Source organism: Excalfactoria chinensis, chromosome 12, assembly GCF_039878825.1.
Source record: "Excalfactoria chinensis isolate bCotChi1 chromosome 12, bCotChi1.hap2, whole genome shotgun sequence".
NCBI classification, from domain to species: Eukaryota; Metazoa; Chordata; class Aves; order Galliformes; family Phasianidae; genus Excalfactoria; species Excalfactoria chinensis.
The window spans coordinates 12,408,214-12,425,513 of NC_092836.1; the positions used below are offsets into that span (position 1 = coordinate 12,408,214).

Here is a 17,300-nt window from a genome sequence, read left to right on the forward strand (position 1 = left end):
TAAAACTTAGGGGGATCTGAAGTGGCATATGGTATTGTGAGAAATAGTACATATCTTGCTATAAGAGATGTGTGTTCAAGATATGATCAACCAACAGCCATCTTCCATGCAAAATACAGGTAAAGTCATACAGGGCAGCATTCTGTCTAGATCACCAATGGCACTAGAGTGAAGATGAGTTCAGGTAGCACACATCTTTCCAGAGCAGACCACAGCCTGCCTGCACAGCCTTCTGAGGGAACGAGAACTGAGTTGGGAAGTGCAGTGAGAAGTGTGGCAGGAATGGAGAAGCCCAACAGAGACAGGGCAGTTCAGAACTGTGGCAGTGTGGCAAAAAGTCCTTGAGGGAAAGCAGCCCTTGAAACATGCAAACTCTTCAAAACATCCAATGCCTTTCACAAACTCAGATAATCTTCCATATCTCTTCCTCACTGCCAACCAGCTGGCCTTCACCAGCCCCATATCCAAAACCTATCAAACTATTGTTATTGTATTAAAAAAAAAAATAGCAAACAAAACAATATTGTGGTTTTCATTGGGAACTTGCATTCAGGTTTTCTAAGCTTTTCCCCTCTGCAAGTATAATTCTGCTGTTTTATAGGTTTGTTTTTGCTACTGTTTTCTTCTATCTCATTCTATCACAGAACTAGTGATAAAGATTTGCTCATCAGGCAACATATATAAGGCTGAAATGCAGAGGTTTACAAAAACTGATCAAAACGAATCCTAAACTGTGCAAGCATACATCTAAATATACTACTGTCATGATCAAAACTGTGCTAGTTATGTGGAGCACCAATTAGAAGACCTACTTTGAAGTTTATACAAATTATCAGAAAATTATCTTATTTTGAATTTTTCATTTTTATATTTAAAAGCCCTGACAGTCCTTGACATTGCTCTGCCCATTCTGTTTTGTGCTATTACTCATTAGTCATGGAAAGATAATCATTTTTACTTTTGCAAATAATTTTCTCAAATAGGAGTTTAAAAGTCATCAGTGGCTTTTTCATAAGCAGAAGCTTTCAATTAACTGTTAAACAAACATACAAGTGCATTTTTATGATTAAAAAAAAATCATTGTTCACTGAATTCAGACAAATCCTGTGTATTATGAATCGACCAACCGCATGATCAATGAAATGATGTGTGAAAATAGAGGTAGAGGCAAAATAACCTACTCGAACCCAGAATATTTTCAGACAATAATCATTACCAGCTTTAATTAACTTCAACACAAAAGCAGGGGTTCCTTCTGTTCCAAGTTAATGAAGCTCAACACACACACACTCCAATTATAGACAAAACATGTGACTAAAGCAAGTTGTATCTTACGATTGAAATAATGAGCTTGGTATTTTAATTTTCCAATCAGTAATTACGGGAGATTCAGAAACAAAGAAACAATACATGGAGTTGTAATGTTAAGGCACAAATGTAGACAATATACTTCCAATATGCCAAAGGCAAGAAAAACTATTCTTACAATAAGCAGTATCCATAATACCCTGGAAATATTTCCACTAAGATCTTCTAAGATTTACTCACTTTCATACTACACAAGCCAGAAACGTGACCTCACCTATAGCTATGAACGGCTTACTGACTTGCCTTTCTCATATATATTCATTAAATCTTTATCTATAATACAGTTATTTCCACTGAAAATGATGGTTGTGTAGTAAAAAAGCTGTTCTCCCACAAATATGAATAACCCTAGATTACTTCCACCCTTTTCAATAATTTGCCTATTCCTAAATACCACGTTAGAAGAATATATGACCTTTAGCTTAATCTCATCACCAAGCACCTCCAAGGAAGAAAAAAAAAAAAAGGGGCAAAAAGAAAAGATGATCTGCCATTTATTTCTCCCATTTATAGTTTATTAAACCTAAAGATAATAGGAAAAAGGTGGAAAAAGGCAGAGTATGTCTGGGCTGTAGTATCAGATATCACTGCTTATTATTGGCTATCTGCCTGGTAATCATAAATCCATAGGGTAATATTCTAAAATCTTTTTCTTTTCAGGTAGGTGTAAGCCAAAAAGGAAAAAAGAAAGAAAAGAAAAAAAAAGAGTTTAATTTTCTATGAAGAGTAGAAAACAGCAAGCACAGCACAATTGGGTACCAGGATGCATAAATATTCCTGATTACAAACCCTTTCACAAAGAGCAAACAGGAAGAGTTTGAAGCTAACAGTGCGTACATCATGCAGAAGGTATCTCTGTCCCAGAAGATAGATATCACATAGTCTATGAATGAACTGCTCCAATAAATTATATTATTCCTCAGAGGAGAAAGGAGAGCAACATTATAAACAGTGACTTCAGAAAAGTGAGAACAATAGGGCATTGAATTTTGCAAGAGTGAACTGAGGAACATTTTCCTGCAGGATTGTTCAGTATCACTGACCAATGAGCCTTATAAACACAAACATTAACTCCAGCACTGCTGCTCCTCTGAGCACCTTCACATCTTGCCTCACTGCACATCAGAATCTAAACACACATGCAAAACAATGCATGGCCATAGAGAATTAAACATGCTTCAAATAACTTCTTTATGCTATATCTACCAGGAAGGCTCAGAAAGAACACCACTCTAGCAGGCAGCAAATACACAGCTTTGATTATAGATACTGCTGAGCATTTTCTGTGCAGAAGTTTAAGCAAACGAGGAAACAACACTTTGCATCATCTCCCGCTTGCACCAGCTGATATGAGATAAACATCCTCAATTAAAGGAGCGTTAAACCAGAGCTACAGTTTTCAGAGTGAACCGTGATAGAAACAGTGCTGCACCTGATGCTCTCGGGGGCTGCAAGGCCCAGCAGCAGCACAGCACTCAGCTCTTTTTTCTGAGGGAAAGATGGCCACTAAGCTCAGTCCAGTTTCCAAGAAGCAAATCTTGACAACTAATTTGAACAACAACTGAAAGATATTTTAATCCAGATTCCTGCTTCCTGTCACCAACACGCCAATCCCCAACTTTTGGCATGTTTAATTTCACCTCACACAGTCATTCCTCCTTTTCTCTGGTTCTTTACCTGTCTCTCTGATGTGTCAGAATTGGAAACCGATAAGCTAAAGACATTTAAACACATCTGCTCTGTCTGTGGTGACAGGAAGAAGTTTCCCAGAGGTCTGTGGCAGCCTCCAGGAGCACTGCGGTACACTCCCTCATTTTGATGCAGCATTCATCCCTCACACAGTGAATACTTATTCTGCCAAAGTTCTCCCAAGCTCGTTTTTAAATTGTATTTGAACCTTACCCACTTATTCTCTGAGGGTTTCTTTTGTGTTTTAATGAAGCTCGTGTCAGACAGCTCCTCACTGTTTACATAATTGCCTTGCCTGACACTGGAGAGGGTAAAGAAAAGTTTAGGTTTGGAGGGGGTTTTTTTTGTTGTTTTTTTTAAAAAATAGCTGAAAATGACTGCTTCATTTCATCCCCACTGTGAGGAAAGGTAATGGTTTTTGAGAGACTTAAAAAAGATTACTGTCAGTGCTCTTAAAACACAAAGCAATTAACGCTTAACATCTTTGCCTTTACACAGTACTTACTTGTTTCTCCTTCTACAGCCTCCTTTCCTGCACTTGACAATCTTTTGACATCTACTTCTTTTACTCCAAGGATGCTGCATTCTCCTGCAGCCTTCCCTTGTCCCCAGCCCACAAACCTTGTTTTCTTCTCCCTTCCGCCTTCTGCTGTTCGTTCCCTATGCAGACCCACAGAACTGGGGCTGTGCAGGTGCTTCCAAAGGCAGGGAAAGCCACTGCCTGGTTACTCCCCATCATGGCATGCTCTGATCACATGCTATTACCACTCTGGCAGTCACATTGGCAGAAGCTGTGTGGGCACTTTTGAGAAGAATTCTGGGCTCTGCAAAGAGGACACTTGCTGAGGCAGCACAAATTGTGAGTTTACCTCCAACTCCTTCCTTGTTGCAACAAATTTCAACCTGTTTTTAGGGCTAACAACATCACCATGTTAAGAATGCAGCATAAAATATTATTGCTGATTTTCTTATCCCTCTTGCGGAAGCAAACATCTGCTTAATTTGTTTGACTGTTCCTAGCATGTATTATCTTTTCACCTGAACAAAATTGGTTCATCGCTCTAGCAGTATACGATAAAGACTTGCCTTGTAAAAACAATAAAAGAGAAAATTTCAGTGCTGCAGACAGTGAGTTTTATCAACATTCTAATGAAAACTTCTGTTTCACTTAAAAACTCAATAGGTAAATTTATGTGAGCATGCAAAAAATTTCAGCATTCATTTCTCTTAAACACAATTCTAATTCTTACAGCTGCTTACAGAAAGCATAAAAAGCAACCTGCAAACAGTTAATAATTTGAGCATAGGAAAGAAGCAGCGTGTATGTGTTATACATGTGTAAATACTGTCTGTTCCATCTTGTTATTGCTGTTAGACCTGAACTGTGACTCCTTCTAGTATTAGAAAGTTTTGCAGAATTGCACCAGAGGGGAAAGACTTGTGGTACAGCTTGGATCCATGACCTGGACCAAGCAGAAGAGATTCAGACAACGGCCTCTGAGAACCAGAGTGACTGGCCTATCCTTCGAGCTCTTCCAAATTGAGCCTCTCACAATATTCTCTTATAATTGTTTCACATCATGTATATAATTTAATATTCACCAGAGAAGCAGCTTGAACACGCCTCATTTCCGCACCAAGAGCCCCACCTATCTGATTATAAGTTGTTCTCAGGTTGAGGTTTCTGTTGCTCTGAAAATCTTTGGAATGGCTCAGCGTTTAATTGGAGAACTGAAAATTTAGAAAATGCTCTTGGGATGAGAAAGATATCAATGTATTTTATCACTTAACATCATCCTCTTATGCCCTGTAAGTCACTGATGCCAGATTCTTGTGCTAATGCACTTACCATAGGTTTTAATAAATATTATTAAATACCTAAGCATTTAGCATCACTATACATTTTTGTATGGTACTATTAAGCTAAAATATATACAATTTTAAAAAAAATAACAAAGTTTGGGTCATGCTTTTATGTCCACATTTACACTCTATATCAAGCAGTTGAATTTAAACATTATTGGATCTCAAGTTCCTCCCTTTGAAATATACCAATGAACTGCCTACTATTATTAGCAGTAGCAGAATTAGAGCCAAAAGCTGTAAAGCTTACAAGCTTGGCTAATTTAGTTTCCCATTCCTGTTTTTTATGGGATTTTTGTTTTGCTTTGCTTTCTGCATGAACCTCTGAAGTGTCATCTTCCGCCGACTTTCAGAAATGGTTAAATATGTATCAGATTTAAGAAAGGAATAATAAAAAGCAGCTTTATGCCATTATTCCTCTTTTTATCCCACTAAATTAACTTTAAGTGTATTCTAAAATGTAACCTTTTATTAAAAAATCTAATTGCCTAACCATCTTCTAGCCCTGTGACATAAAAGTAAAATATGTCAAACATCTTAATGCATTGGTTCGAACCTGTCCTGTATTATGTAGAAAGTAAAACTACAACACTCTGAAAAGAAAATGTCTAGTACTTCAGGTTATGTCAGTTATGGAATAGCCTTGATTCTTCTAAAAAGAAGCAAGCTTGCATCTGTATTATCACATCACACCAAGAGAGAAAACTCAACTGCAGTGTATAGCAACTTTTAATTAACATGGAAAATAAAAGCTGCCCTGCAAGTTTGTGCAATGAAACCATCAAGAAAATGGACCAGTAGGCATAACAAAACATTTTTTAAACTTTCTCTTGTAATTGATATCAGAGGTATAAAAACTGATGAGGAATCATTTATTGTAAGAATTCTACTAAAAAAAAAAAAAAAAAAAAGAAAAGAAAAATTTTAAAGTTTATAGGAAACAAAGAAAAAGTTACTTTTAGGGCTCGGTTGAGCAGTTCAGTATCAGCTCTCTTGCTGAGCACACTGTCAAAGTTCTTGAAACACTGAAATAATACAGGACCATAACAGATCTTATCCTCCCTCTGTTCAAACAAACTCTCTATGATATCCTGAGAAATAGCTCAGATATGATCATATAAATAGGAGAATACTGTAGAGATTTTGATGCCAACACAAATCACAGGACCTCAAAAGAAGTGTGCTTTAGCACCTCATCAGTAACTGCTTAACTGAGTCAACTTGGCATCACATTAGTGCGTTTTTACACAACAATACACAAAATGTGTTTGTCAGCTGCAAATGAGCAAACTCCTTAGTATATGACAGCTCCAGGGAAAAGTGTTGCATTTCAAAGCCACTTCCCTGGATCTGGCAATCAACTTCACAACCGTGTCCCACTGAATCCCAACCAGAATGTTTCAGTAGCACACACTCAAGTCCAAGACAAGCAGAGGAAACAATTTCTCTTAACTATGATTATTATTACAAACGTATTCTAATAGATCGGTTCCGCCAAAAGAAAAGTATATTATGATCATAATGATCTTTTTTTCTCAAAAAAATATTTCTGACATAGAATACATCAGCAAAACTAATCCAATAGTACAGTGTTTTGTATTTCTTATCATGTTAAAGACAAGATTCCAGATGAATAATGCATACTTCACTGCACTTTACACAGAGGCAAGACCAGAGACAACGTCCCTGTATAAATGAGATGAGCAATTCTTAAAATCTGTAGAGATTTCATAAGGCAACCTACCACAGTAATACAGATGGCAATATATTTTACATCAGCAAATACATTATGTAACACAGACATATGTATACCACTTTGTTCCCATTTGAAGACTCTTTAATTATACAAAATATCTTGAAACCATAGCCAACGTTGAAAAAAACCCTGGTATGGGTTAAAGGCTGAAATAAGCAACATTTAGAACATCATTTCCTCATAACTTGCTACAAGTACAGGTCTTAGCTTGATTCCCTAAAAGGGAAAAGAAATTCTGAATGTGAAGTGCTACAGGTTGATGCTTTAGAGCCAGTTCTCACCAGTTTGGTCATTTCTCAAACTATATAATGTTGATGAGTCACTGTCACATCACCTGCTTTGATTTCTATTTTTCAATTCACTGGGAGTTCTGTGGGTCGTTTTTTTCTATTTGTTTTGCTTTTTAACTATGGGGTTGTTTTTTGTTGTTGTGTCAATAGATTCAGGAGAGGACCTCATAGCTCTCTAACCTTAGACAATTATACAGTATATTAATTAGAATACCTATAGAATAACTAAAGACAAAACCAAAGATCTTTAATTACAATACCTATAGAATAACTAAGGACAAAACCAATGATCTTATTAAAAATAAGAGTCAATAAAAATATTAATATAATCTTATCTCTCATCTCTATCATTTTTATATACTGACAGAATATTAACTATATTAACTATACGGTCTTCAAGACATAGGAAGCATGTTGAGCCAATAAAAGGCACAAAAGCATTTCCTTTATGTGCTTTCTGAATTTTCAGAATATGTGAGCACACACAGAACCAGAACCAACCGGTGCTGCATCACATACCACTAATTCAAAACACTTAATCCTGTCCTTCACACATTGACTGAGGCAATACAAACACTAGAAAGTCCCTCTTTGATAGTGGAATTATATAGAATGTGTACTATTTAAACCCTCTGTCCACCTCCGCAGGCTAGTGAAGTATTCTGGCCATTGTTTTATATTGAGCAGATGGTATTATGAGATTCTCGATAAAGAACAACAATCACTCAGCAAGGGTTGCAAAGGGGTCGCTGAAACCAAGATTAGCAATTGATTAGCTTTAATGGACCGTGACAGTAATAAACCACAGAGCTCTACACAAAGATTTGATTGTGCCATTAATGCTACTGACACAAATGGCTTCCTCAAAGTGTTAATATTTTCAGAGCCTCAGCAAATGAAGGACTTTGTCAAAGTGAGAATTATCCTGCAGTGAAGAAGTATTTACTGGAGATCTCAAAAAAGAAATTAAAATCTTCTATAAAGCATGTTCCTGATTTATCCAGACAAGAGCTTCTCTTTCTTCAAAACAAAAAGTCATAAAAAGACAGCACACCCTTAACAGGGTTGAATGTAATAGAGCTCTAAAGCATTGGAATATAGAAGTCAGTATTCAATGACCACAGCAATAATATGAATAATCACTTTCAGTGCCCTCATCTTCTCCTTACTCCAACATGCAGTAACAGATCTCAGCATCACAGTCTACTACACTCGACTTTTTATCCTTAGCTCTAAAGAGTTCACTCATGTTTTATTCGTTCTGCACAGAGAACAGTTACTTGAATCACATTCTCATTAAAATGTTTTGTGATTATTGGATGTAACCATGGTAAATTCTGGAAAAAGAACTTGTGTATTAACTAGCTAAATGTATGGGAAAGCCTACAAAAAAAAAAAAAAAGTCTCTGCTTCTCTTAAAGATTAAGCTCAGAGTTTCAATAGACACACGGCTAATACAGAAAGCTTTAAATTGAAATAGATAAAGTAAACAAAACTCCACCCAACATGCTAATCAAGAAACAGAGGATGTAGGAATTCATGAAAGGTATGAAGAACATTACTCATCTAACTCTTGAGTAGCACTGTCTCTTAAACTTCACATTGTTAGGTTGGATCATGTGGCTTTAAAATAATCTCATTTTAACTGTTTTATTTAAGCAAAAGCTTTGTACTCGGCATTGGTGAGGCCTCACCTCGAGTACTGTGTCCAGTTTTGGGCACCTCAGCACAAGAAGGACATGGAGGTACTGGAGCAGGTCCAGAGAAGGGCAACGAGGCTCGTGAAGGGCTTGGAGAATCAGCCCTATGAGGAGAGACTAAGGAAGCTGGGGCTGTTTAGTCTGAGGAAGAGGAGGCTGAGGGGAGACCTTATTGCTGTCTTCCAGTACCTGAAAGGTTCTTACAGTGAGAGTGGGGCAGGTCTCTTCTCACTACTGACTTGTGACAGGACGAGGGGAAATGGCCTCAAGTTGCGCCAGGGCAAGTTTAGGTTGGATATTAGAAAGAACTTCTTTACAGAAAGGGTGGTTAGGTACTGGAATGGGCTCCCCAAGGAGGTGGTTGAATCGCCATCCCTGGATGTGTTTAAGAGCCGCTTGGATGTGGTACTCAGGGATATGATTTAGCAGAGGTTTGTTGTTGTGGTATTGTTTTGTGGTTGTTTTTTTTAAGAGATCGGCTACTGGTTAGGCTGCGGTTGGACTTGATGATCTTCAAGGTCTTTTCCAACCTGAGTAATTCTATGATTCTATGATTCTATGATTTTCTTGCTAACAATTTCAATTGTGAGATGCCACCACTCCTCCTTGCCATATTAATCCTAAAGGCAATATTTGGAGTCAGTGATCTGGCTCTAAGGGCTTCCAGGTAGGAGGAAGAAGAATACTGCCTGTTTTAGACAGGGATCCAAACACAAACCAATTGCATAAATCAAGGTCATGCTAATCCCATCCCAGTGGATCCCACCTCATCCGCAACTTCAACTCCCCATTGAACAGTTCCTTGCCTGTACGCTGCAAGAATGAAACATGCTACTAATTACTGGGTTTAAACAGCTTGACTTAGGCAGACGCATAAAGAATAGAAACGAAATCTCTCAGAGTAAAACCCACCTGCTAGGTCTCCCAGCACACACCCTGAATCCTTAACCCATCAAAATGCTAAGCCAGCTTTCATTATCTGTCTCCTGTAGTCAGCATCCTTGTATTATTCACATACTTGGCTTTCTACAGCAGTTCAGTTCACACAAGATACTGTACAAACTTTACAGTAAACTCTTAGGATAAATACTGAGAAATCCAATATTAATTACCTGTAAATCAGCATCAAACTCATGTTTCAGGTAAGCATCTTCTGCAGCCTCAACAAGACGCTGGAAAAAAAAAAAAAGAGAAAAAAAGCTGTATTTTCTGAATACTTGCTTGAATAACATGTTTAAACTGAGCTGTTTCTTCCAGTATGACAACAAAACAGGTTTATCTGAGAACTGTCTTCTCATCTCCATCTCCATATGATATCTGCCATGGTACTTCATTAAAATCAGTGGGGGAAAAAAAAAAAAAAAAAAAAAAAAAAAATTAAAGAAAAATAGATGAACCAGACCTTAGAAACAGAGACCGGGTTTTCTAAACATTCAGCTTCCATGCTGGGTGGCACAAGATTCTCAAAAGAGCTTAAGCACTAATTAGTAAAGAAAAAAATAAATGTAATTGATCATATTTTCACCCCCTATGGCTGCTCAGCATCCCGAAGCACCCATTCTGATACAATTAAAAACACAAAAGCAAAAAAAACCCACAAAGGTGTTTTAACGCTCTGGACTTAATTGTGCATATAGGAGTCCTTTTCAATTCTAAAAAGTAAGTGGGAGGCATTTCTTAATATTGTACTTGATTGCAAGCAACTGAAATAAAAATATTTTTTATATAACACAAATATGGAAGAATAGAAAAATTGAGATGTGGTTCATTTACTTAGTATATTTCAAGTGTTGTACGTACTACATTAACATGGTGTGTAATCACAACAAGAACTTTCTGTTATGGATGTAATGTTTACTGAATTACAGTAATTTAGTTGTGTTTTTTCCTCTTAATACTCCGAACTATCTACTGTGTTCTGTGCTACTTTTAGTTGAAGGACAAAATAAGGTTTGTATTAGAACATAGCTACTTGAAAACTAATTCATACAGGGGTTTTGCTGCAAACATTCTTTTCTGAAAAACTATAATACCCTTTCTAGGATGTTCTCTCCAGGGTTCCTTTTAGAATTTTAACTCTAAATATCCCTGCTTTTTATTTCAGTTAATTGAAAATTCATCAATGTACAACCCAAAATTAATAGAAGTGTGATCTGTCACGGAATATTCCAATACGTCATTTTTATTTTCTTTGATTGACCAGATACCAGTATGAACATTTATTTTCATATATACATATTTTTAATCACAAGGCAAGTGAGCTCAATGCTGCTATTCATGGCACTTAGAGGACAACTGTGTACCCTTCTGCTTCCTGTTTCATGCACACACTTTTATGAAGTCTTTGGATATAAATCAAAATAAATCAGAATTCACATCTATTACTATACAATTTAAACTATAATGAAAAATATCTCCAGTTGTCAATTCAGAATGAATAACTCTATAACATAAAGTGAAAGTTTAAAGCAGATCCTTGTTGGTTAATTTCACATGCAGCACAGGTCACAGCCTTGCCTTCCCCATCTGAGTCTCATCTCACAGCTTGCAAACTGTGTTCTGCCCAGAGGGGTTTTCACACCTTTTACCTTAGTGCAGTGTTATATGTCCCAGGAGAAGACAGAAAATTGGAACCCTAGCAATACCCAGGTTGACATAGCAAGAGAGAAAAGAGAAAGAGCACAATGAACAGCTCTCATTTGACTGCTTTGACCTTTAAAAGTCCTGTCCCACATAAGTCCATCTGCTCTTAGTAAACTCTTCTAGCATAATCCAGAACAGAACTGATGCAGTTCCAATGCCAGCAAATTCAGACCAGAATCTAACTTAGAAGCACACCAGCTCACCCTCCCACAGGCAGAAAACAACATGTAACAACGCAACACAACATTACATGAAGGGAATGATGTGGTACTGCAAATAAACCATCAAGTTCTATGGAACTGTTCAAACTCCTGTGCTGTGTGACTAACAAAGTCACACCCTGTAACTTGAAAAACTGTTGAATATTAATTTGACCCACTTTTTTTGCTTTGCTTTTAGAATTAAAAGCAAGTAATAAAAGTAGTTGTCCAAGCTATTTTTACAGAATCATAGCATGGCTTCTGTTGGAAGAGACCTCATTTGGAACACTGAGGCTTATACATTTCATTGACCTCAGAAGCCCATCTTTAGCATGGCAGTGATCTGATGATGATATTTAACAAATTTAGTCTTCATTTCTTAATTACAAGGAAGGCATTTAAGTAAAATAAATACTCCACTGAATTTCCAGAGATATGCATCAAGATAAGACCAAGAGTTGCATTACTACTCTGTGCACATGTAATACACTGTGGAGTACATTCTAAATGCAATAGATCCAAATGTGAAACAAAGGCCAAAAAATAATCTTAACACAGAAATGAATGCAGGGGAAAAAGGGATGTGTTTCTCTTTCTGTGCTGAAACACACAACAAAAGAAAAATTATGCTAGTATTTCATGAGATATCATTACCTGGAGGGCTAGAAAAATAATTCACAGCTTCATACATAGTTTGAATCGATCCCAATGTGTTTCAATTACATTTTTGCCACAGTCAAATAAATATAAACTAGAATTTATACCCACATGTAAGAAACAGCTAGAGAAGCATAAGGTGAGTAATAGGAAAAGCAACTGGTAAGGAGGGCAGCACAGAAATGAAGAGTACCAATTGATACTCTATTGATTTTTCATTTAAATTTTAGTCATTGTATTTATACATAACTTTTTTCCACAACATCTCAGCACTCTTTCAATACAACATCCTCCGAAGGAAACAGAGGAAACAAAAGCATGCACATGCAAGTCAAAGGCATCATATAATACTTAAAGAGCAGTTTTCATAATATACAGCACACTTTATCTGAAGCACCACACATTAAGGAACTGATTTCTATAATTTCCAAATATATACATGTCAGAAAGATGAACTCACTTATCTAGTTTATGAAAATGCATCACAACAACAGGGCATAAGCTAGACAATGGAGCAAATATCGCACCCAAAAAAACACACCAAAATGATCAGCAAATTACAAACCCAAAGTGAAAAATGCTATATTATGGTATTTAAAGACAAAGCAACTGGATGTGAAAGATTAACCTACTCAATGGTAGATGCTCCTTTGTTCAGTCCTCACTGCTGAAAAAGTAGCCAAGGAGCACAGCATTATTTCTGCCTGTTAAATCACATCAGACAGCTTCTACCAGGACATCCTTCCAAATTCACTAGACTATGTCTTAACTCCTTCAGTAGATTATGCAAATCTTGCCAGTTAGAGCTTTTACCTCCACATTGTGAGCAAAGAATCCGGAGGCTGCAAGAATTCCAGGTAGGATACTTTAAACCAGGGCCAAAAAAAAAAAAAAAAGGCAGTAAAACTGATAACTACTAATAGTTATAGTTACCCTTTTTCAGGTGAAATACTGAGTGCAACTTTAATAACCTTATTATTGATTTGAACATCAAATTTCTAATCAAAATTAACAGTAATTGAGCTGTGAACATGCCAAAAATACTTCCTAAAGTGCAGCTAGATAATTATTTAAAATGCAGTTCAACAGTTGAGTAGAGTCCTCAGAGAGAAATCAGAACTTGCATTTCAATCATCAGAGCAATTTTCTTCACTGGCTCCTTCATTAGAAGATTATGTTGTTCATGTGGGAACATTCAGTAATAGATTACCAAACCATTAAATACTACCCAGTTACCTTCCTGTGCATTCCTAACGTTGGTGTTCATTTCAGAAGTGAAAATGAACTTTCTTTCCAGGAAACCTGTGAAGGTACAGGTACTTTGATAACTTCTGAAAAAGGTTTGGATGCTTTGGAAAACAACAAGATTTATTACTGTGATAGCCTATTAGCTTAGGTAATAACTCCAGGACCTAGAGCATTTCTCTTATGAAGAAAGACTAAGAGACCTGGGACTGTTCAACCTGAAGATGAGAAGACTGAGACGAGATCTTACTGAATAAATACCTAAAGGGTGGGTATCAAGAAGATGATGCCAGACTTTTTCCATTGGTACTCAGTGGCACCAACAAGGGGCAATGGATACAAACAGGAACACGGAAGTTCAATCACAGTGTGAGAAAGAATCTCTTTGCGAGTGTGACAGCACTGTTATTTCACTTTTTTTCAGTTACATGGTATTTTCTCTGAGATTCTATCACTAAAATGGCTGCTGCTGGGCTTACAACACTGATAATTTAGCCTGTTATTTTCATGTTAAACTTCTAGTTCTTGTGGCATGAGACAAATACCAATCCTGCAAATAATGTGATGCCAAAAAAAGACTGCTTTAAGATTATCAACTTCAATTCTAACAACTCACTAGGTAATGATCAGTCACAGTAAGTGATGCATCAATGCACAATCAAAGCATAAATTATAAATTAAGAAAAAAATAAGTTAAAAGCTTAGAATATGCAATTACTGTAAATAACTTAAATTATCCCCATTTATTCATTCAAGACTGCAGGATTTTCAAGTCGATGGATGCTAAAGTGTTGGCTAGGTTTTTGTTTGTGTTTTTTTTTTTTTTTTGAAGCAACAAAAGCTACAAAGAGCTCAGTTTGACAAGGAGCTGGACAAACAGAGATGAAACTGTAAATGGAACAGTTATGATGAAGTAGATAGGACTAGGCACTACGCTAAGGTGTTTCTGCACTATGTAGAAGCACTAAATGAATCCAGCTGTTTTGCTCTGTTCCCACCTTCTGCTTCTCTCCTCATCTTTGCACTAAAGCTCACTTGCCTCAAGTAAATTCAAGTCCAGCTTACAATCTGTGGTCCACTTCAGCAAAATCAGCAGTGATATACCTTCCTCCTAGTTTCCTACCAGATTCTATGACACAATAAAAGGTCCACTAGATTTATCACTTAAAACAAAGGTCAGTTTCGAGTCCGCAGGACCTATTTCAATTCCCTAGCCCAGCATTCAATCACAAGACAGAGAGACTTGTCTTTACTTTACTTTCAACCTAAGCTCTGAAAACAGGAGGTATCACTCTTTCTCAAGGTTAATTGCACTGTTACTGACTTTCTGCAGGGTCTGGATTTCAACGACCAATAGATTAAAAATAAACTTATTTTTTTATAAAGAAAAAAAAAAGAAGAAGAAATCAAATTTAAACAGTTTTCTACTAAAGGTCTCCCCAACTTCCTGCTGCAAGCAGAATAGGTGATAAGAATGCTCTAAGCTAGATATTACGGTGAGTAGAGTATTACTGGAAAGGGATAAAGAAAGAAGCATTTCATGAAGTAAGATGGTGGGGACATCTGCAACAGATGGAGGTAATTTGAAATTGAGATACAGTGAGGATACTGTAACAAACATTCCACCTTTCCTAACAACCGACCCGAGAAGCTAAACAAATCAAATGTTAGCGTTGTTATGGCTCTATATTTTTACAACAAAAATATCAAGCTAGAAACTTCAATCACTGCTATGAATGTAAAGCCAAACTCATAAATACCAGAACACATCAGAATGAAACTGTCTGTATTTCAATCCCAGTAGTACCATATTATCACTATCAACATGATAGTGCACGACTTTGTTCACATGATTTTGTTTGGTTAGGACACTGATAAATGTTGAGACCTTTGCAGTCCTCATAGAGCAATGACAGCAGGTGTTCATTTTATACAAACCAGAATTGGACCATGCAATCATTCATCTCAGACTTAGAAATTCAGTGTTACATCTCAGGTTATACAGACACAGATTGCTTGGCAGACTTCAATACTGAAGTGTACTCATTTCTGTCTTCAATCATAATCATGATTTAATTCTGTTCCTTTCATACTTGATCACAGTCTAGACGTACTCATATTTCTTTTCCATCGTTCCCTCTATATCCTAAGCTCAGTATGTTCACATGTGCTCCCCAAACTCCAGCACTAAGGTTTTCCATACTATTCTCTAGCACTTAAGATATCGGCTCTAGCTCCCATGCTACCAAACATTCTCTTCATGACCAATAATTCCCAGGCCACTGACAATATCTTATTCCTAACCCTGCCAACAGTAACTTCCATTCTTTCACGTTCCTGGGTATACAACCTCATTGGCCACACCAAGAGTATCTCACATTGTACTTCTAAATCCCAGAGCAGACTGATCCAGTTCCCAGCATCTCCTTAAACTATCTCATTATTCTCCATTCTTGTCCTCAGCCTCTCCTGTGCCCACTGATGAACTTCTGTTGCTGCTGACTCATTTTCTAGCACCCTCACTCAAACACAGACAAAAAAGATAAGAAATCTGTGTTCTTTAACCTTCTTAATCTCTCTTCTGTGCTTAGTAGGCATGTGGACACACAGACAATCTGCCAGTGAAGACTTCATTTCCAAAGCCTGCTGCTGTTTCAAGCTATTGCTCAACTACATTCAAGTTACTTTATGTACTGAAAAATCACTGTGTAAAGAATTTTCAGTGATTTTACTTATACATAGTTTTGTTCTGATAGGTTTTCTAATGGCCATATGCCTCTATGAGCAGATTTTCGAAATGATAACTTGATCCAGCTGGAACAGATTTTCAAAGAAAGCCTTGTGTCAAGGCCACATCCCTGCCAACTTCAAGAGCTGGTTCTCAAGCATAGGAGTGTTACAGACTTAATGAAAAGAACATCAGAATTATTCTAAAAAGAGTAAGTGGATGCAGTTTTGCCTACTTTCTTTCCTGGAAACAGCTGAAGCGCAAAGATAAGATTCCAAGCTCTTTTTCTTTTTTTTTTAACCTCCTGAAAGCAAGTTATTTTTTTGAGACTAAAGACCACACTTTATCACTATGAAGACTTGATGAAGTGAAGATTCTGGTATTAATTACAAATGTAACTTCAGACTAGAAGATAATTTAGTCTTTCATAATTTTGTATACTTTGTCAGCTTCGATAAGAAAAAGAAAAAAGGCTGTACTGAAGCACTCTATTCACAAATTTATCGAACTGATTAATCCTGAGATCTTACGTCCACACACTTGGTAACCAGACATTGGTATTTTGACCAAGAATGACTTTTTTTTAAATATGGAATTATGAAATAATGCTGAATTCTCAGAAAAAAATAAGGGCACAGTTTTCCTCAAATACAGCTTATACAATTATCTCTACACACATAGACAAATACACATACCCCAACTGCCTGTACTTCTTCATGTAATAGAAGTCAATTTAAACTTGCATCCTTACTGTATTAAACTGTACTTGTAATTAAATGAACATTTGCAAATTTCCAAACCCAAAGGAAAAGCTGAGTTGCAAAGTGTCAGAACCTTATCTGCTTTACTTTGTAAAGGGAATGAGTTCAGTTCCAGTGGGCTCTTTGTTTTTCTTATGTCTTGTAAAACTTGTATTCTCCTAGTAACTAAAAGATTGCTATACTTTCATGTCTTAATTAGTTTTTATCAGTCATTCAACATTTAATTAATGCACAGTTTTATTTGGAAAATGAAGTAAAATATGCAACACAGCACCTCATTTACTCTGTGACCTAGGGAACTAACCTCATAGAACATTAACATTTTTAACCATTTTTCCTTGATACTCCAAATATTCCTGAGTGCATTAGGGGAGCAGAATGAATGTTCACATAGCTAACA

At 36.7% G+C, this 17,300-nt stretch overlaps 1 protein-coding gene across 4 annotated transcripts in view; it reads right to left on the reverse strand.

The window, feature by feature from the left end:
- Positions 1–17,300, reverse strand: part of CACNA2D3 (calcium voltage-gated channel auxiliary subunit alpha2delta 3) — a 346,053-nt gene that overhangs the window by 232,608 nt on the left and 96,145 nt on the right. For all 4 annotated transcript variants that reach the window (XM_072347140.1, XM_072347142.1, XM_072347143.1 and 1 more), the window contains one exon: positions 9,779–9,838. In XM_072347140.1, the coding sequence (XP_072203241.1) occupies positions 9,779–9,838 (60 nt within the window). The remainder of the gene's footprint in view (positions 1–9,778; positions 9,839–17,300) is intronic.